Source organism: Panthera uncia, assembly GCF_023721935.1.
Source record: "Panthera uncia isolate 11264 chromosome A1 unlocalized genomic scaffold, Puncia_PCG_1.0 HiC_scaffold_16, whole genome shotgun sequence".
In the NCBI taxonomy this organism is placed as follows: Eukaryota; Metazoa; Chordata; class Mammalia; order Carnivora; family Felidae; genus Panthera; species Panthera uncia.
Genome location: NW_026057576.1, coordinates 70998822 through 71019379, shown reverse-complemented (window position 1 = coordinate 71019379; position 20558 = coordinate 70998822). Strand labels below are relative to the sequence as shown.

The 20558-nt window shown below is 42.1% G+C and overlaps 1 protein-coding gene across 1 annotated transcript; it reads left to right on the top strand.

Moving 5' to 3' along the window:
* The first annotated feature begins 645 nt into the window (after positions 1-645).
* SLC10A2 (solute carrier family 10 member 2) lies at positions 646-19041 on the top strand. The gene is made up of 6 exons (XM_049647526.1): positions 646-1192; positions 8420-8538; positions 12609-12697; positions 13618-13793; positions 15812-15969; positions 18914-19041. The coding sequence occupies exons 1-6, from the start codon at positions 816-818 to the stop codon at positions 19039-19041; spliced, it is 1047 nt and encodes a 348-aa protein (XP_049503483.1). The 5' UTR covers positions 646-815.
* The last annotated feature ends 1517 nt before the right edge of the window (positions 19042-20558 follow it).

The following is a 20558-nucleotide window of genomic DNA, read 5'->3' as shown; positions in this document are numbered from 1 at the left end:
AAAAAAACAAAAAAAAAAAAAAAAAAAAAAAAAAAAAAAAAAAAAGTGCTTTGTTACCATGGCAACACACACATAATCGCTTCTGTGATTGAGGGTGGCTCTACTCATCAGCTCCCTTCCCACCAGACCACATAAAGAACATTCCACCCTCCTGCATGTTACTGTCCCATAGGTTTGCATCAAGACCCTACACATTTCTGAAACTTACATGTACTTTAGGAAAACTATAGACCAATACAAGCAGACCAGTTGATTCAGTAGGAAGGCTCTTGGAGGGAGGAAATTCAAGGTCTAGGTCCCAGTTCAGAGCCTGACACTATTTTGCAATAACTCGGCACAGGGCATGACTTTTTCAGGACCCAATCTCCCTTATACGAGTGAACAATGTGCTTTCCTATGGCTTACACCCTCCAACGTTCTTTCGTTTTTCTTAGTTGTTTTTAAGTGTCACTTAACTGAAATTTCACAAACCTCCTCAGCATTAAACATTAACACGGCTCTTTTTATATGGTACGGTTCATTATCATGCCAATAAATGATTAATTATAATTCTCTAACCGGACCAACAATTTGGCAGGACTTTTATGATTCATAATTTGTGCTGTGTTGTAATGTTACCTCTGGAAACTGACATACTAGCATTTATTGTTTTTTATTGCTTCTCTGAGGTGGCTTTTGAAAGAGACTCAAGTGACACATGTTTGAGAAGGGTTTAAAAGTTGGACACGGCTGGATGAGGCATTATTCGTCTGGTGAGGAGCGGAAGATTGGTACTTCTGTGGACGCGTGTGACCATTTGGGCACCAAACCCAGCAATGAATAATTCAACAGGCTGTTCGGCCAGTGCCACAGTTTGCAATGGGTCGTCCTGTGTGCTGACTGAGAGCAATTTCAATAACATCCTCAGCGTGGTCCTGAGCACTGTCTTGACCATCCTCTTGGCCATGGTGATGTTCTCCATGGGATGCAATGTGGAAATCAAGAAATTCCTAGGACACGTAAAGCGGCCGTGGGGCATATGCGTTGGCTTCCTCTGTCAGTTTGGAATCATGCCCCTCACGGGATTCATCCTGTCAGTGGCCTTTGACATCCTTCCCGTCCAAGCTGTAGTGGTACTCATCATGGGATGTTGTCCCGGAGGAACCGCCTCCAATATCTTGGCCTACTGGGTCGATGGCGACATGGACTTGAGGTAAGCTATCTAAGCCTCTCCTACTGTAATCACATTGAATTAATCTTGTCACGAACCCACGTCACTATGATGTCCATCTGACCAGCCTGATCTAGGGTACAGCTGAGGAACTAAACAGAAGACAATAAGTGCATTCCCTCAACTTCCTGTACAGCTGCTTAGCTATTGGAATTTGGGGGTTATACTTTATATTTGTGGTTTCTCATCCAACTCAGTGAACAGGGAGCTGGATAGTTGCCATTTATCTTTGGGGAAAGACTCAAAGTGTTTCAAAAAAGAAGTTTTGTCCAAGCCACGAGCGCACCTGAGAAAGTTTGCCCTGTTGGTATCAGCAAAAACAAAACGAGAAACAAACCGACCTTTCTTTGTGGTGACGAGGAGCTCTGAGTGGAATCACGCGATCCAATTGCTCGTTACACATTAGAATCTATTCTAAGACAATATCAATAGCTGGTCAACTCACCAAATACAGCCAGTTCTTTGAACAAGTTTTTTCTTGATATAAAGCCTCAGGAGGAATTTGTACATTCACTTCGCTTCTACTGGCATTAAAAGAGAAAAAAAAAAAAAACCTGCAGCAGCTTTTTTTAAATTATGCTTACCTTACTATAAAATAAACAGAAAATGGCTTCTCTGCTTCCCACAGAGTAATCTAAATTGCAATGTTTGCCCAATTCATCCTGTGCCAGTCTGAACTAGCACCGGAAAAAAAAAAAAAAACTAATAGAAATAAGACGAAGCATTAACGTGATGAGACCGAGAATTTTAATGCCTTACGTTGAATAGAAAAACGTCTTTTTCCTTACCTGACAATTCCTCATTTCCTGGGAAAGGTATGCATTTCTGCAAAGCAGCCAGGTGGTAATGTAACGCGTGCTTATTAAATACTATACAGTAGGCAGTCGGCTCTGTTAATCACCAGCTACTATGCTCAGAAGAGAGAAGCTTAAGGCGTAGAAATGTAACCACTGGAAAATGTAAAGCTGTATTCCGCGTTGACACAGTGCCTACTGAGCACTGTGTCATCTCAGCTGGGGTTGGTCCCCCCGAAGCTTCAGAAAAGCCATACAACCTGTATGGCTTCACTTCACATACTTTTCACTTAAGGAAATACCATCTCTCCTTGCAATAGATTTTTCCCCCTAAGGAAGTCTTGTAAAGAACAAAGGATGGTGAGCGCTGTTCAGGTTTAGTTAATCTGTGAACCACCACAGAGCCATAAGGCCCTTCTAGACCTCAACTTGGGCTGATCTGGACATAAGCACACAGAGGTGACAATTCACCCACTAAGCCAAGGGGAGTGACCCAAATTGAATATGGGACTTTCAATTCCACCAAACAGCTTTTACAGAGTATTTGTAACTTTTCAATAAAATGGAAGAGTCTTCTACCTCAAGAGAATGCCCCACGTGTAATCCGTTTGTAAAACAGAAAAGTATGCACGAGGCTGGGTTATTTGGCTGTTGGAACAGATTTCTTCCTGCGGGCAAAAACTGTAGGGACCTAATCTAAGCTCCAACTGACACTTTTCTGTGGTGTCAAGGAAATCGTATTTGTCTTGAAACAGATGATTATGTAATCCTATCTACCTCATATAACAATTCCTGTAAAAAAAAATAAAATATTTAGGAGAAAGATCCAAAGTAAAATTTGAAACCTTGGTGGAAAACAGCCAGCTTAATCAGTGTATGTGAATCCTTCAGCAAGTCAGAATAATCCCTAAATGGGACATATGGCAGTGAAATTGTTCGTTTTCATTCTAAAAAGTGTGTTCTCCACGGATGCCCCTTGTCTTGTGAGTAACACCAACAGCTCTCCAGTCCAGCAGTCACCTTGCTAGCCATGCCCCCTATCCAGACCTCAAACAAAACCCAGGAAAAGATTCAACCCTGCTTAATGTCATAAATGTTCCTTGCGCAGGACCTTCTTAATCTCCTAATCCTAGAGCTCTGTTGCGCTATTTCTCAGCACAGAGGATGAGATATAAGTGGGGTGGAGGTAGGGACACCTGGGTGGCTCAGTTGGTTGGGTGTCCGACTTCAGCTCAGGTCATGATCTCACCGTTTGTGAGTTTGAGCCCGGCATCAGGCTTTATGCTGACAGCTTGGAGCCTGGAGCCTGCTTCGGATTCTGTGTCTCCCTCTCTCTCTGCCCCTCCCCTGCTCATATTCTGTCTCTCTCTCTCTCAAAAAATAAATAAACATTAAAAAAAAAAAAAGAAGTGGGGTGGGGAGCAAGGTGCTAGTGGGTGGTTCTGTGTCCCACAGCATCAAGTGGCCCCAAAAGCCTGACCTCAAGAGAGAGGACCAAAAATGCCCACAAAATGAAGAAGGCAACTCACAAAGTCACAGCAGCCGCTGCGTCCCTTAATCTAGGGACAAACAGCTCTCTAAACACAAATGCCCAGAAGACATTGCTGTATTTTAGCGGAGCAAATAATAGTGTTTATCACCATGGCCCGTAATCATTGAAAGCAGTTAAATTATGTTGCTCAGTACGATGATGACATTATGCATTGCATATGTTAAAGGAAGAACTGGTCAAATATTCCTTTAAAGTAAGTTAAGAGAGTATCACCTCAGCTTTTGGGAACCAGTTTTCCAACATTTTCTATTCTTCTGGAGTCAGTTCTGTGCTTTAAGAACTTTACCTTCAGCGTGCCTGGGTGGCTCAGTCGGTTAAGCATCCGACTTGGGCTCAGGTCCTGATCTCGCAGTTTTGTGAGTTCAAGCCACATGTGGGGCTCCACGCTGACAGTGCAGAGTCTGCTTGGAATTCTCTCTTACTCCCTCTCTCTCTACCCCTTCTCCACTTGTGCATGCTCTCTCTCTGCCTCTAAATAAATAAACAAACAAACAAACTTAAAAAAAAAATTAAGAACTTTACGTTCTCCATTTCCACTGGAACCGTAGCAATCGCAGCCAAGATATGATTGTTTCACAACAGGTATCTGCATTGCTTACCAGTTGCTAGAACAGATACCACACCATGAAAGCAAAACAACTCCATCTACAGTGACTTTCCTGGGTGTGCTTTCTGGGAGAAGAAACCAAATCAACCCCCCCCAGCCCACCCAGCCCCCTCTCCCTCTCCCCTTCACCCCATTGTCCCCCTAACACTGTTGTCTCCCCCTCTCCCGCTCATCCCCCTATTCCCCTGCCACCATTTCTTCTGAACCTGGCAAGCCATTGCATTTTGCAATCTCCAGTGAAAAAAAATAGACAACAACAACAACAACAACAACAACAACAACAAACTTAACAGACAGTTATCCTTAACGAAATTATAGACCTTGCTCATTGAAATACAGCAAGTGATATTTGAGCTCCTTCTCAGACTGCTCCAGCCTAGAAAAGTGTTGCAGGAATGTGAGTAGCATACAGGTATTTTCACCTGTTCTAGCTGTGCTGTGGGCATTCTATACACAAAATGTTTCTGGGAGAAATGAAGGTGACATTTTCAGGCGAATCTGCCGGTGGCAGGACCCATAGTCCAGAGAACACAAAGACACCTGCCTCCCTTGAGGCTCTATTCCCAGAGATCCCCCATTTTCGAATCTCCTTTCAGCCACACCATGCAAGGACTTTTCCTTGTCGTTTTCCTTTCTTTGACTTCTTGGAGGGATCCCTGCTTATGTACCTTTCCTCCACTCCCCCCAACTCCATCTGGAGTTGCCATCTACTAGCTACACTCCCTTATACTATTTTCCAGTGTTAATCGTTTCTAGATTTTCCACTTCCCCCATTCTCCCCAACTCCATCTGGAGTTGCCATCTACTAGCTACACTCCCTTATTCTATTTTCCAGTGTTAATTGTTTCTAGATTTTCCTTCCACATCCTTTGTTCTCTGGCTAAGATTGCTACATTTTTCATCTTCCAGGTCAGTTCATTGTTCATTGTTTATTGTTATTTTAGTTGTTCAAGATCCTCCACCCTCTGGCTTATCACAAATTTGAAGCAACCTCTCCCATTTAAATCACATAAATGTCCAGTTTCTCTCTACTCTGAGAACTAACCCAATAGTATTTGACTTTTTCTCTTTTTCCCCTCAAAGCCACCAAGCTTTGTTTCTCTTATGTAGCATTTATTTTTATTTTACTAGCTAGTATTTATTAGCTCACCATTATGAGCCACACACAGTACAAGGATTCCACATACATTGGTGTATTTAACCCTCGAGATAATCCTCTTGAGGTCAGTACTATTATTTTCTGCACTTGACAGATGATAAAATTAAGGCTCATAACCTTAACCTCAGTCACAGAGGCAGTACATATCAGAGACAGATTTGAATCCAGACCTAGCCAGGTATCCTTATCCAGACTCTTAATCTTTGTTCAACATTTTTTCTATCACTTACCATGTCCCCACTTTCTAGCACCACCTACATACACTTCATTTGATCTGTCAAATTTGGTGTTTTACTTCTAATATGGTAACAGTCTTTACTTTCCTCATCAGTGACTTCACCCAATTCCTCAACATTTAGTGAATTCTCATTTATTGTCTTTATCTCAAAAGAAAAGAAAAGAAAGGAAAACAAATTTCCCTGGTGGCTAATAGAGCTAAAGCCAAAAATTAAAGACAAGAGATTTTTTTCTTTTGTTACCTTTTTCCTCATTCCAGCATAAACTCATGGTAGTATTTCTATTGTTGACATCTATGCTTCTTATAAAACTTCAGATTTTATTCATAAAAGGATTTTTTTTCTTTTGCTGATCTATTCCCCTACACTGCTCCCTAAAATTATTACCTGTGAATTGTTTTTCATCTCATATTGAGTGGTTTGATATTGTTCTCATGTTAGTTCAAATGGCATCAACTTCTGGCCACCTGTTCTCTTGCCCCTCTGCAGTGCCTCATGGTCAAGGTGGCCCACTAAAGCTAGACCATTCCCTTCTCCAGCTGCTGCCATGTCCTACCTCAGGGCCTCAAGAAACTACTCTTGCCAAACTCAAAACCATAACACAATTTCATAAACTGTCTTAGCAATAATTTAAAATTGAAGCTTTCCCAAGGAAATTTGAAAGAAAAAACAAAGAGAGAAACAGTTGTTCTCAGAGTTTAAAATAAAAAATCCTTACCCCTCTCTTTACTATATCATCTAGGTAGAAAACACTGCCCCCTCCGTGCACCCCTCCCATCCCCTCTACTCTGGAAAGCACATTGGACATACTGGAATAAAATGATTTTATTATGGTGATAAATTTAATTTTTTTAATGTTTTTATTATTTATTTTTGAGAGAGAGAGAGATAGAGTGCAAGCAGGGAAGGAGCAGAGAGAGAGGGAGACACAGAATCTGAAGCAGGTTCCAGGCTCTGAGCTGTCAGCACAGAGCCTGACGCGGGGCTCGAACTCACAGGCTATGAGATCATGACCTGAGCCTAAGTAAACTGCTCAACCCACTGAGCCACCCTGGCACCCCATGATGATAATTTTAAATCCATTCTAATTTATTTTTGAAATAAAAGATAAAAGAATGTCAAAGGAAGGGAGAGAGTTTACAAACTCCAATATTTTAATTATAAGCAAGACCATTTCTGAAAATTATTATTCTGGTTTAGGATGCTGCCTTAGCATCCTTTTTTTGTATCTAAATTAAGTTAATCTGTCCCATAACAGATGGAAATTCTTAGAAATGTTTTACACACATCTCCAGCACTTGTTGGTGTTATACTATTTTAGCTCCATGAAGACAAGTACTTTTATCCTAAATTCTTTAAACACATTTTAAGTGAGGTCATTCCCAGTTTAAAAAAAAAATGGTTATTAGCCAAGTTAAGCCCCCGTTAAGCGTTGCCACCACCCTTTATTTTTTGCCAAGACTGTGCTTAGTTGGATGCATTAAAATGAAATTCCTCACCCCCAGCTGTTTTCCTTAACACTATGTAGTGTGGTTTTGGTGTTTGTGGAGCACAGCAGAGGGCAGGGTCACAGGTGATGTAAATAATTCTGCATTTTCCTTCAAGTCCACATATAATACCTTTAAGAAATTACTACTCTGATAGTCTCAATGCTACAGCTTTTGGAGAAAGGTCTTTCAGAAAAATGTCTCATTTCTGGATCCTGTATTTTGTTGGAACACAACACATGTGCGCGCGCACACACACACACACACACTATGGCTGGAGAGCTAATACAGTAGTTGACTTTTAATAAGAGTCTTGCATTATTCTAAGTACTGGACTCACTGGGTCATTAGTCCTCACGGCCTATGAGGTGGCAATAGTTATAATCTTCATTTCACAGATAAGGAAGCTGGCCAAGAAAAGTCAAGCAAATTACCCAAAGAACATAGTACTTATGCAGTAAGTGGCTACGCCTGCTTCCAACCCCGGCAGTGTCTGGCTTTAGTGTCTAGCTCAGACATTTAACAGCTCGGTTCCCCAGGAAGAGAATGTGCCTCTGTGCACATGGCCCCTTGAGGGGAACCAGGAAGACCCGCCACCCAAACACCTGTCTTCCATCCATTGTCACATTGCAGAAGATAGCACCATTCCATGTAAACTCCTCCAGGTCCAAAGCCAAAATCTGCTCACCCAGCCAGTCCGCTCACTAAAACACAGATGCTCTCAGGAGTAATAGTATCAAACCCTGGTCCTTCTGAACACACACTGGGTAAATTTCTCAGCGGAAATAGAATCCAGGCCCACCACCCCTCCACCCCCACTTGCATATTTTCTTTAGTTCTTCAAGTCAGCTTCCTCTTTCTTTTTAAGCTACAGGCATTAGGGCAGTAATCTGTCTGCCTTAAAAAAGACACTGAGGCTCCCTCCCTTGGACATGTGCTCTCCTCCGAGGGACCAGGGAGTCCCATCCCATCTCAACAACGACAGACACAGCAAAGCCCCTAAAGTTTCGGCTGGTATAGATGTGTTTGCTTTTCTCTGATTGGAGGTCCAAAGCGTGGTGTGTCCAAGAACCCTGTACCTCTTCTAATAATGAATTTAAACAGTCATTAACTGTCTGCTCTGATCCTCGAGAACCAGTGGAGAGGGAGGAACGGCCCAAGACAGAGTAGAAAAACAACAAATCCAGATCTCCGCATTTTCCCCAAAGCTGGGACCTGTACAAAGATGGGCGCATGCACACATCCGTCCATCAGCCTAGAGGATGCTGCTGGTTGAGTCTTCCGCAGGATTTCCTAATCACGAATTGCAAGATGAAACTAAGTCTCCCCCTAGAAAACCCAGGCGGACGTATCAACCTGCCCATTTCCTTCCAGCATCAGTATGACCACATGCTCCACGCTGCTTGCCCTGGGAATGATGCCGCTGTGCCTCTTTATCTATACCAAAATGTGGGTCGACTCTGGGACCATCATAATTCCCTTTGATAACATAGGTAAGTCATTCCTCTGCAAGCTTTCTGAATATTACCCTCCTGTTCTCTGTTAACCTCGGGCCAGGCCCAGACCCAGCTAGTGTCTACCTCTCGAACCAATGGCCGTCTTTACCCAATCAGGATTTCGTTACAGGTCATGCCTGCGACTGAATGAGGGTTGGCAGAATCCAAACCCCAAACTTTGACCCCAAGGGAGAACCTGGTTTTCCTCCACTTCAGGTACCAGAGGGAGGGCTGACTCAAGGCACGGCCGTCTGGACCTGAGGAAGCCAAAATTGCTGATGTGCAAGAGGCTATGTCCTTCCTGTAACGCTCAGTACCATAGTTCACAGGAACATGAGTTTGCTCCCAGACACGCAGATAGAAGAAATATAACATAAATATATATATACACACATTCCACTAATGATTTAAAATTAGGACACCTAGTGAGCAATCGTGGGTGTGGTGCTGGGAAACTACCCAACGAAACGCAATATAGGTAACATTCGACTGTGAGCCACATCTTGACTCAGAAGTTCGTTGCCTGGTACAGTCTGTACGTGATGCCCCAGGAGTCAAATCTACCAGTCATGACTCTGTTTCCACTCATTTTGCTCCAAGATGTTCACCCCCACCCCAAAGGGCCTTTTTTTTTCCAGTTTCCGGTTCAACAGATAATGGTGAGAAATTAAGTCGTTTGTGTAATATGGGGTCAAGGGTAAGACAAGACAGCTCCTGGCCTTCTCAAACCAGGCATTTCCCACACAGTTGTAGTCATAAAAGATGAGATATAGGTGAGATAGTTCTCTTGCAAACAGGTTGTAGGGTGACTCCACAGAATCCCCTGCTACGCCTCATGCTCCTTAACTCTCAGTCTGCTCCCTTGGAAAGCACCTTCCTTCAGGTTAAACAATGTAGACTTCCTGCATTGAAGGCCTCTCAAAGAACCTGTCTCTTGAGTGAGGACTTTTAATTCTATTATTACTTATTGTTTAACAAAATAATTTAAGCTTCAAAATATTCTCGTCGAGGGGCGCCTGAGTGGCTCAGTCGGTTAAGTGTCTGACTTCAGCTCAGGTCATGATCTCGTGGTTCATGAGTTCAAGCCCCAAGTCAGGCTCTGTGCTGTCAGCTCAGTCTAGAGGCTGCTTCGGATTCTGTGTCACCCTCTGTCTGCCGCCTCCCCCTCTTGCACTCTGTCTCTCACTCTGTTTCTAAAATAAACATTAAAAGAAAATTCTCTTCATGATATTCATTCCCTTCTGGAAAATACTTCATGGCTATATTGAATAATTCTAACTGTAGTGTGAATGACTTATAACACGTCCTTTTTTAAAAAAAAAAATATTTGTTTATTTATTTATTTTGAGACAGAGAGAGAGCAGCAAGCAGAGGAGGGCAGAGAGAGGGAGAGAGAATCCAAAGCAGGCCTCACAACACCAGTGAACAGTGTAACAAGGGGTTCAATCTCACAAACCCCAGAGATCATGAGCTGAGCTGAAATCAAGAGTTGGATACTTAAACGACTGAGCCACCCAGGTGCCCAGCACTTCCTTTAATGTGAATAAATTTTGAAAGGAACAGAAAATGAGACAGAGTAATTAGCACCTCCGTGGAGGTAACGGTCATCAGGAAGGAGGTCAGGGCAAAAAGAAAAGAGAAAAGGGCAAGATTTTTAAAACTGTTAAATGAGTTAGCAAAAACAAAGATACTGACTCTGCTTATTCACCATTTTACCCAGGCCTGTTTTCCAACCTAACCTTCTTGCTATTGGTTTTTCTAGTCCGTTAAGACAATAACCCAATCACTTCACAAGTTGTGCTCATTACTTTTTAGACAAGGAAACTAAGGCCCAGGGTAAAGGTTTAATTTGCCCCAAATGAGCGCTGAGCTGGAAATGCCCCCTGGTCTTCACATTCTCTCTGTGGTCAGCGCTGCCCAGCCCGAGTTCCACACAATGCCCACCCCACTGTGCAGGTGCAGCACCATAGCTGAGCCCTTCCCATAGGGGGTTGGGGTGGAAGAGGGCGTCTCCCCAGCCTGTGCCACTGAGAACACGGAGACCAGCGGCTGTGGGGTGCTGTCCCTGCTCCCCTCTGCTGTCTGTTTAAAAGTGCCCAACGCTAAGAACCGTATACCTGCTTCATCACCTAATTCCCACGGCAGCTGCGTGAGCTACTTATAATTCTACCTGCTTCACAAAGGGGGACGCCAGGGCACAGAGAGGCTGTACAGTTTGCAACCTTCCCACAGTTGGTCAGATTCGGACCCCAGTCCCTCTGGCTCCAGTCCATGACTGTCCTCCTCTTGCTTTTATCCGTCTTTCTTTCCTCCCAGACCTGCTCTGGGAACTCAAAACAAAAAGGCCACATTACAGTTCCAGTGGCCCAACTGCTTTCCCATCGAACTGGACGGGCGTTAGACACGTGCTGTACGGGCACACGAGGAAGGGGGAGAAGGAGAGAGAAACTTTACCCCACGGGGAGTCAAGAATCACACCAACCCACCTTTCTGGGTGGGAACCACACACTGAAATTGAGGAAGGGCAAAGAGTGTCTTTAATGGCCAACTTCTGGTCCCAGAAAAACTGTCTCTGGCCTCACCCGGTTGGCAGAGGAAACACAATTTGGGCAGGTGGTCCGTACATTCATCCTGTAGCCTTGGGCCTCCCCAGAGAGGTAAAGACTCTCAGCAGGAGGGGCCCCAGCCTGGTGAGGCAGCAGGGGAAGGGAGCCCCTTTCACAGAAGGGACACATTAAAAATATACTATACCCTAACCACACTGGCATCCCAAGCACAGTATCTGCACCTGGATGTAAGCTACCAGAATACAATCAATTCGGATCAAGACGGTTTCAACTGGAGGCCTACAAACTTGCCACAATTTAGGGAATAGTCTGGACACCCCAGGGAAGAAGTCTCCTCCCAAAGCAGCAGGATGTAAGGATACCCAAAGGAGGTTTTTCTGGAAGCTCTTACCAGTATGACCATCAACCACTCTTTTCCATATCCTGTGTTCCACCATTTTCTCCTACCATCTTTTTTTTTTTTCCTGTTTTAGGTTTTCCCAGCCATTACTTAATCCCTTTGAGTAATTTCTGGGACAAAGTAACTGCTGACCTTTATACTGCAAGGAGGACCAGAAGGCTACAAAGAAATTATGTTTTCATCACTGTTGTGTTCATTTTAAATTCATGTTTGCAGCCCTGGGATCTAGAATCCATTTTCCGGTCCTCATAGAATCTCCTCCAATGCAGAGCAACAACCACCCTCGAAACTTCATGATTCGATTGCACTTTCCCCTCCTGCTTTAAAAGGATATTTGACAAAGAAACAGACCATGAGAAGTTGAGGTTGTTGGCACACAATTATGTAAAAGCAGTGATTGGACAAAAAATAGTTAAATAACATGGGGTAACAAACCATCATGCGATGGGAACAGCAGTAAATTTAACACAGGGAAATTGAAGCATGGCTCTTTTATCTGGCTGGGTGAGCACGTTCCTGCAAAGAATTATAATTGCTTGAGAGGTCGCCAAATATATTATCTCACAGAAAATTTAAAGCATGCTTTTTTCAACCTCCTCTCTCACCTCTCTGCTGTAGATTTGAAGACCCGAACTCAGTCTTAACCAGAAGTCATCAGCCCACAGAATGCCTGGAGAATTCTGAACTTTTTGTTTGGTTTCCACTGCCGTGATGTAACAGGCAGACATAAAATACCCATGTACACCCCAAGAACATAAAGACACACACAAAGTTTAGAAAGGTATTTTTCCCAGGATACCAAGATCCAGAGACCAAAGACGCCAAGATTTTGACAAACTGAAAGTGAAAGATTGGCAGTGTAAAGAACCCTAAGAGGGATTTGTACCATCTATGTTAGCAATGCTTCACCAGGAAGATTAAATCTTCTGCTGGGGTGGATCAAGGAGAGTTTTATTACTGTTTTGCTTGAGTCTGTTTTGTGGACTCAAGAAGGGGGACTGATATACTACCTAAGCCTTTTGCAGGCTGCTTACTGTTTTGTCTTCCTTTTTCCTGAGCTACATATTTTGTTGATCAAACTGCTCTCCTGTCATTTTCAGGTACGTCTTTGGTCGCTCTTGTTGTTCCTGTTTCCATTGGAATATTTGTTAACCACAAATGGCCCCACAAAGCCAAGATCATTCTTAAGGTAAGTGCCCCATGCCATAAGTTGCAAATGCTCCACAGTGTGAGTTTCAATAATTGATCTTTCCAGCGACAAAACCGGTTTTTTCAGTATATCATAAACCTCCATCTAGCGAGACTTCAAGTTGTTAGACATTGCAGTGCGCTCTTCCAGAGTGCCCTTCCTGGTCCCACCTACAGGGCAGGATTCTATCCAACTCAAATGCCACCTCCTGCTTTTACTCTACCCTCTACTCCCAGGGCACCTTGCTCTGATCTCTGTTCTGTGGGTTTGTACTATAAAATGTATCTAGACAGCTGTTCTCAAAAATAGATGAGATGCTTCTTATCTCTGAATCCATATGGCCAGTTCAGCATCTGGCAATTGGTAGATATTAGTACCCATTAGTAATTAGTAATCACTCATTAGTAACCATTCATTCCCCAACAGGAACTATATTCTAGCTAGTTGGTATGGATATGGATAAAGTGGTATAGATATAGACACAGATGATATAAATACAGAAATAAATGCAGATAAAGATAGATATAGATGGAGACATATATATATCCTACTGATTGGAAGACAAAATAAGCTAGTTGGTGTTCTTTATTTTTCTGGACAAAAAAAAAAGTTATAATCTCCAAATTTTCTTGCTGTGAAAATAAGAAAACAGTAACAACAGTGGCTTTTGTTTATATATGATTTTTTAACTTTTGTAGAGTTTTATACCCCTTTTCTCATTATCATCATCACAAAAGGCGTCTTGGGCAAGACTTTATCCTCAAGTACACATGAGGAAAGCAAGACTAAGAGACGTTGTAAGACTTACCAAAGGAAGGAGAGCAGGAAGATTTCAATCCGGAAGCCAGGTCTTCCAGTTCTTCCTGAATGGGTTTTGTTCTCGATCACAGCTGTCAGGTCTGCTTGTGTCTTCCTTCCAGATCGGGTCCATCACAGGTGCAATCCTTATCGTGCTCATAGCTGTCGTTGGAGGAATTCTATACCAGAGTGCCTGGATCATCGCTCCCAAACTGTGGATCATAGGGATGTTATTTCCTTTGGCTGGTTACTCCCTAGGGTTTTTACTGGCTAGAATAGCTGGTCAGTCCTGGCACAGGTATGGTGTTTTGATCAATCAGACTGGGAATCTGCTTCTGTAATGGCTGTTGTATTCATTTGCTAGGGCTGCTATAGAGAAGTACCCCAGCCAGAGTGGCTTAAACAGAAATTTAAGGTCTTACGGTTTTGAGGTTAAAAGTCCAAGAAGCAACGTGTCAGCAAGATGCTTCCTTTGGAGGGATGTGAGGGGGAATCTGTCCCAGGCCTCTCTCCTTGGCTTGAAGATGGCTGTCTTCACACTGTCTTTCTTCTAGAAGTGCCTCTGTGCCCAAACTTCCCCTTCCTATAAGGACACCAGTCATATTGGATTAGGGCTCACCCTAATCATGTTATCTTAACCAAGTATATCTGCAGTGACCCAATTTCCAACTCAGGTCACATTCTGAGGTCCTGGGGGTCAAGACTGCAGCATATGCATTTGGGAAGACACAATTCAACCATAACAGCTATAAATACTGATAAGAAATTCAAAATCTTTCACCTGTAATAACATTCACCCAATCATTCTAAATAGACTCAGGTCCCCCAGAAATAAAATACTGACCGACTCTTTTGCTCAGATTCTTGGGGACCATTCCCCACACAATGCAGACTGAGTCCTTCCATTGTCTCACGTCCTTATTCTCCAGACAGAATAACTTCAACAAAAGCACTTAGGGTGGCCTGGTGACAAGGGGCCCTCCATCCAGCAACAGGAGGAGCTCATCACCCCAAGGTGCAAACATCAGAGCTGGGTTTAGCATGGACGAGTCTAGCACCAAGTAAAAACTTTTCCTCCCCTGCCAGACCATCTGAGCCAATAGGCAGAAAGAAAAGCAGGTGTCGCAGCTGCAGCATGCCAGACATTGAGAAAGAGACGAGTAGGGCTGGGCAGTGGGGGGTGTTACACGTCGTCAGGCTGATCTGGGCTTGCACTCTGACCCACCGCCAACTGACCTTGGGAACCCCAGGGCAGGCACTCACTCTTCCTCTGACTTTTCTCATCTGGAGAACGGAGCAGTACCACCTTCCTGGCAGACTTTTATCCAGCTTTCATCAGAAAAACAAAGCCAATTTAACAATGAAGCAACTATAACAAATACTCTATCTTGAGTGTCTTCTCAGCCCCTGCTCTGTGCTCTGCACTGGTACCAAGGGCATAATTGGAAAGAATGAAAGGAACCCCCTTTGAATTCATGGAACACTAATATAAATGATCCTGCTCTTTTCATATGTATGTTTTTATTTACATATATATCTGCTTTAAGTGAATATATATTAAGCAATATTACACTGTACGTTAACTAACTAAAATTTAAATTAAAAAATATGTTCACCTAAAAAATAAATAAAAGATAAATGTATATATTTATTCAACATGTAATTTTATTTGTACTGAATAAATATATTATTTGTTAATAAATATTATTATATAACATAATATAAATAAATATTATCTTTATATATAAGATTATGTACATACATATACACATATATACATATATATGATGTGTACATACATATTATATATATATATATATATATATATATATCATACACACATACACATATAGATATATTCCACTGCTCAATGGGCAAAATAAGCTAGTCAGTGTTCTGTGTTTCTCTGGACAAAATGATGTCAAAAACTCTAAATTTTCTTTAATGTGAAAAGGAGAAAACAGCAACAGCGGTTTTTGTTTGCATATGCTTTTTTAACTTTTGTGATGTTTTATATCACTTTTCTCATGATCATAACAATCATAAAAGGTGACTAAGCCAAGATTGTATCTATGTATATAGAGAGAGAATATTTGTGCATACTGTATATAATTATATATATTAAGAAATTATCTATCCATGTAGTATAAGTAAAAGAATATGTTGAATAAATATATACCTTAAAAGCAGATAGCGAGCTACATACACATACACATATAAGCACTTGTTCTCATTGTATCTGCTTTCAGTGCCATGCAATAACAAAGCACAAAATAATGACCGTAAGAGCATAAATCCTCTCAACGCGTCTTGCAGGTGCCGAACAGTTGCTTTGGAAACGGGGATGCAGAACACTCAGCTGTGCTCCACTATCGTGCAGCTCTCCTTCACCCAGGAGGAGCTCAACGTCGTGTTCACTTTCCCGCTCATCTACAGCATTTTCCAGCTCGCCTTTGCGGGAATCTTCCTAGGCAGTAAGGAATAATGCTGATCACATGGCCCCGGTGATACTCCCCTTTGAGAGACCCTCGAGTGGATAATGTGGCATTGTGTTCGATCACCTTTTTCTTTTTCTTTTTTTTTCCTTTTTTTTTTTTTTTTTTTTGGCGGTGAATCGTAGAAGTTAAATTAAGTTCCTTTTCGTGGGTGGAGAAATAAAGGGGTGGGAAAAGTCATCTCTATTGTTACCACGAATTCCCAACAGCTAATGAAAAGGTGGCAATTTTATCAGAAGATTTTCGTAAAGATTATTGTTAAGTGAAAAGTAAGAGAGGTTCATTCATCTCACGAACTTTTCTTTTTCTTCAGTAATTAGGGAGGCATATTAACCTGTTAGGACCATTTTATTGTGTGTCTTTCTATATGCTTCTAAGAACCCCGAACTGGCTGTTTTTTCCAAATCATCATCTTCATATGCTTTGTAAATATAGGATATTTTTCACAAAAGTGGTATTCAAGAGATATTTATCAGGCTAAGTTATATTAGAAGACAGATACATGAGCATGTGCACGTGTACATGTATTATGTAACATCCATATAATTAGAAGAGTTAAGGCAAACATGTTCTTTATTTTAGGGACTAGGGATAGCTAATCTGATTTTTTAGAAGTTTATTTATTTATTTGTTTGTTTATTTATTTATTTTGAGAGAGACATATACAGACAGAGAGAGAACGAGCTGGGGAGGGACAGATTGAGAGGGGACAGAGGATCTGAAGCGGGATCTGTGCTGACAGCACAAAGACTGATGTGGGCTCAAACACAAACTGTGAGATCATGACCTGAACTGAAGTCAGACGTTCAACTGACTGAGCCACCCAGGTGCCCCTAATCTGATGTTTAATTTTACTCTGCTGTCGCATACACTCCTGATCCTTGGCCCCTGCCACCTGCTGGCCTTCACCTAGGTGAAGCTTTCCTTACATTTTGTTCTCCAAGGATTCATGATGTCTAGCCTCTATTTTTAAATTTTATCTTCTCTTTAAAACGAGACTGATATTTTATGCTTCGTAGCAATTTAAGGGAGGTTATATAGTGAAGGTGAATGACAGAAATAATGGGAATGTTATGTTATAGACTGCCTGGCTGTCCAGTGTTGTTTGGGTTTGGTTTAATTTTTCACTTGGCTCTCAAGTTCTCAAGCTCTCATATTCAACTTGCCTATGGGTACTAATCGTTCTCTGTATTACTGTCTTGGGTGTTATCCTCAAAGCAGAGTTTTCCTTCTAGTATAAAAGACTCCCTGGATCCATTTGAAACTTTCCACTGATTTATCACTGACACAGGAGACAGGAGTCCATGGCCTAATTACTCTGTTGTCTTGTATGATAAAGACATATAGCCAATTTGGGTACCTTGAGGTTTTTCCACATAATTAGCTAGTGATGTCTACTAGAAATCCAGAGAAAGCAGACTGGCTGATGGAACAATTAAGTGAATTTACTAGTTGAATAACTAACTCAAAAGGGATTAGTAGATAAGTGGAAGGAATGATGGGAAGGCAGGTACTGGTATTGGTCTTATACTTTCCCACATTTTTATAAGTAAGAATAAAGACGAGGAAGCCATATTTGTTGATACATAAAATGCCTGGAAACATATTTTGGTGAAAGAATTTTTTGGAACAAAGAAAGTAAGGAAAGAAGGGAATGAGGGAGGAAGAGAAGGAGAAAGAAAGGAAGGACAGAAAGAAGGAAAGAGGAAGGAAGGAAGGAAGGAAGGAAGGAAGGAAGGAAGGAAGGAAGGGAGGAAAGGGAAGGGAAGGGAAGGGAAGGGAAGGGAAGAAGAAAGAAGAAAGAAGAAAGAGTATAAATAATTTGGTTAAATAGAATTAGTGGTGTACATGTGTTGAAGGGGTCCTGGCTGAAAATAGTTTGTAATAAAACTGTTGGGCTATTTTAATTAACCAAAAGCTCAATTCAATAGATTCAATAGCTCAGTGCCTTCAAAATTAATGTATTATAGAAGTGCAGGGACCAACAAGGAGACTTGGATCTTGACATACTAAGACCTTTGAAGCACTCCTGAGCACTGACTATTCTCCCAGGGCCATACTAGGTACCTTACTATTTTATTTCACTTAATGTTCACAAATGCATTATGAGATAGACATTATTATGTACCGATTTTAAGTGTGAAGTTCCAATGATATAATACTTTTTCTTGCTCTGTTGACTTTGTAACCAATGAGAAGGAGAAGAAAAAAAAATCATATACTTAGATAACAAAATAGCACTCATTCAGATAAAACTTAATTAGAAAATATGGCTTGAAAACCAACGGGGCCTATGAAGACCACCCCTCTCCCCTGCCCCATACATGGGCCCATAGCGCTTGTCTACACACATACACTGCTCTGCTCCCCTTGCTGGGCAGTGTGCCCAGGTGAGCTGGCCTCAAAACTATGCTGATAGATGCACTGCCACCAGAGACCAGCAGCTTCCCAGAAGACAGGAAGGCTGATCCCAGCTCAGCCAAGGCTCCCGCTTCGGGGGAAGAAAGGAGTCAAGTCAGGGAGAGACAGAGTGTGATTCCAGCACAAGTCCTCCCCACAGAGCACTAGACCTAGGTGTTGGACCCTGCACCATAGCATGGACCCTATTTACTGAGGACTGTAATAACTAGGAGGTGGTGGGCACAGAATACGTGCCTGCTGTCATTCTTGACGAGCACCCACCGCAGGGCTGATGCCTGCAGAAGCCATGTGAGCAAGTGCTCCCCATGGCTATGCTCCAGGTCTTCCAGAAGTACCATGACTGGCTGTGCAACCTAAGAATGGCTTCTGCTCTCTCTAAGCAGCCCTCAGCCTACAGGAAGTGCAAGCTGATATCTGAGCCATAGATTATGATCACTGCCCAAAGAAAGTTTGCAGCTAATTGATACAAACCTTGATTAACCTCCTGTGTATTGCCTTCTAGTTTATGTGGCATACAAGAAATGTCATGGAAAGAATGACATGGAATTTCCAGAGAGCAAAGACATCGAAACGGTCTCTGGGTCATCGTTCTCAAAGGTGAATGGAGGATTTCAGCCAGATAACAAGTAGACACCAAGTGGACAAAAAAGAAGAATTCTAAAGTACACGTTCTGCGATAACAGTATCTGTTTGTTTTTGTTGGGATACTTGGCAGGAAAGGGTTAAGGTGAAAATTTAAATTCCAATTGAATCCATATATTGGTTTTGGTACCAAGTGACTGGTGGCCCAAATCCTTAATGTGACAAATATTTATATGTATATATGTACTGTCTTTGAAATATGCCCGAGAAATGTCCTCAGACCACAGACTATACCTGACACTGGTAACACTGAGAACCTCATAACTCCTAAACCGGATTCTTACTCAGAATCTCAAAACGCAGAGATGAGCACCTGACTTTATGTATCTTAAGATAGATGCAACGAATTATTATTATTATAAAGTGATCAAGATTTTCTTCAGTATTTATGATTGTAAGAAGATTGAAATGAACATCTTCCACTGACATGTTAATTATTATTTTGAAAATGTTGCAACCTATTTATTTATATAACTTTATCATGTAACATGGACAAGTAGCTGACTTCCTGCATTTAAAAAAAAAAAAATTAGCCTTCTCCAGTGACAGTCCAAGGGCAAAAATAAGAGAAAAGAGTTACTAAACAGAAATCAATCGTCAAATTAGGAGTCCATAATGCATCAGCGATGTTATACATTGGTTGCTCTGCCTCAGGAGTCCAACAATGCCACTAGATTTCTTTTTTTTAGGAAAAACAATTCTTTCCAATGGCTTGAATTTGGCAAAGAGCTCTTCAAGCCCTGGAGAGGGGCTTCCTCAAGGTCTGCCTGCAGGGGGCAGGTCGACGTTGGCTAGCGTGACAGCTATGGAGCAGGCAGGTTGCAGAAGCATTGGGAAAAAACACCACTACTCCAGTCAGTGATTTTAGTTCAATGGGAGATCATGGCGAACGCAAGGAAAAGCACAAATAATAAAGACCCACTTGAAATGCAGGACATGAGTCAGTTAGATGTGCACAAGTGAGTATCGATAAAAAGAAACATGAATGTTTGAGGAAGAAGACGACATGCCCAGGGCCCAGAAGTAGGAAGGGCGCTGCCAGATGGGTTCTCTGGATGCTGTAAGTAAGTGTCACAAGAGGAAGCAGGGAGGATTTGGTCAATGTCACCAGGGGTTTAATGTCAAGGGGGAAATAACTGGCCGCGTGTTGGGTCTGATTTAATTTCTTTTCCTTCATTCTGCGGCAACATGGGGGCACATTCTTAATTCAGTTCATGGTGGTTTTGTTCCATTTTCCATTTGGAAATTCTCCCTGCCTCATAGATTTCCTTTCAAATGTTTTGGCTCCAAACGGCCCTTGGCATTTGGGTGAAGCGAGTTCAGATCCCGCTGGTGTTCTTCAGCATCACAAGAACATGAACGTCAACCCTTAGCTTCCGATAGGGGGTGAGGGAGTCTGCTTTGAACACCGTAATATGTATGCCTTTTTAGATGAGGTTCACATTTACGACTGGATAAAGTTCCTATTTTTTTTTCATCATTAGATTTATTAAAAGGGACTACAG

Coding starts and splice junctions, on each gene's coding strand:
- SLC10A2 (XM_049647526.1), top strand. CDS start 816: ATGAATAATTCAACAGGCTGTTCGGCCAGTGCCACAGTTTGCAATGGG. Junction 12,698..13,617: donor AAGCCAAGATCATTCTTAAG/GTAAGTGCCCCA, acceptor TCTTCCTTCCAG/ATCGGGTCCATCACAGGTGC. Junction 15,970..18,913: donor TGCGGGAATCTTCCTAGGCA/GTAAGGAATAAT, acceptor ATTGCCTTCTAG/TTTATGTGGCATACAAGAAA.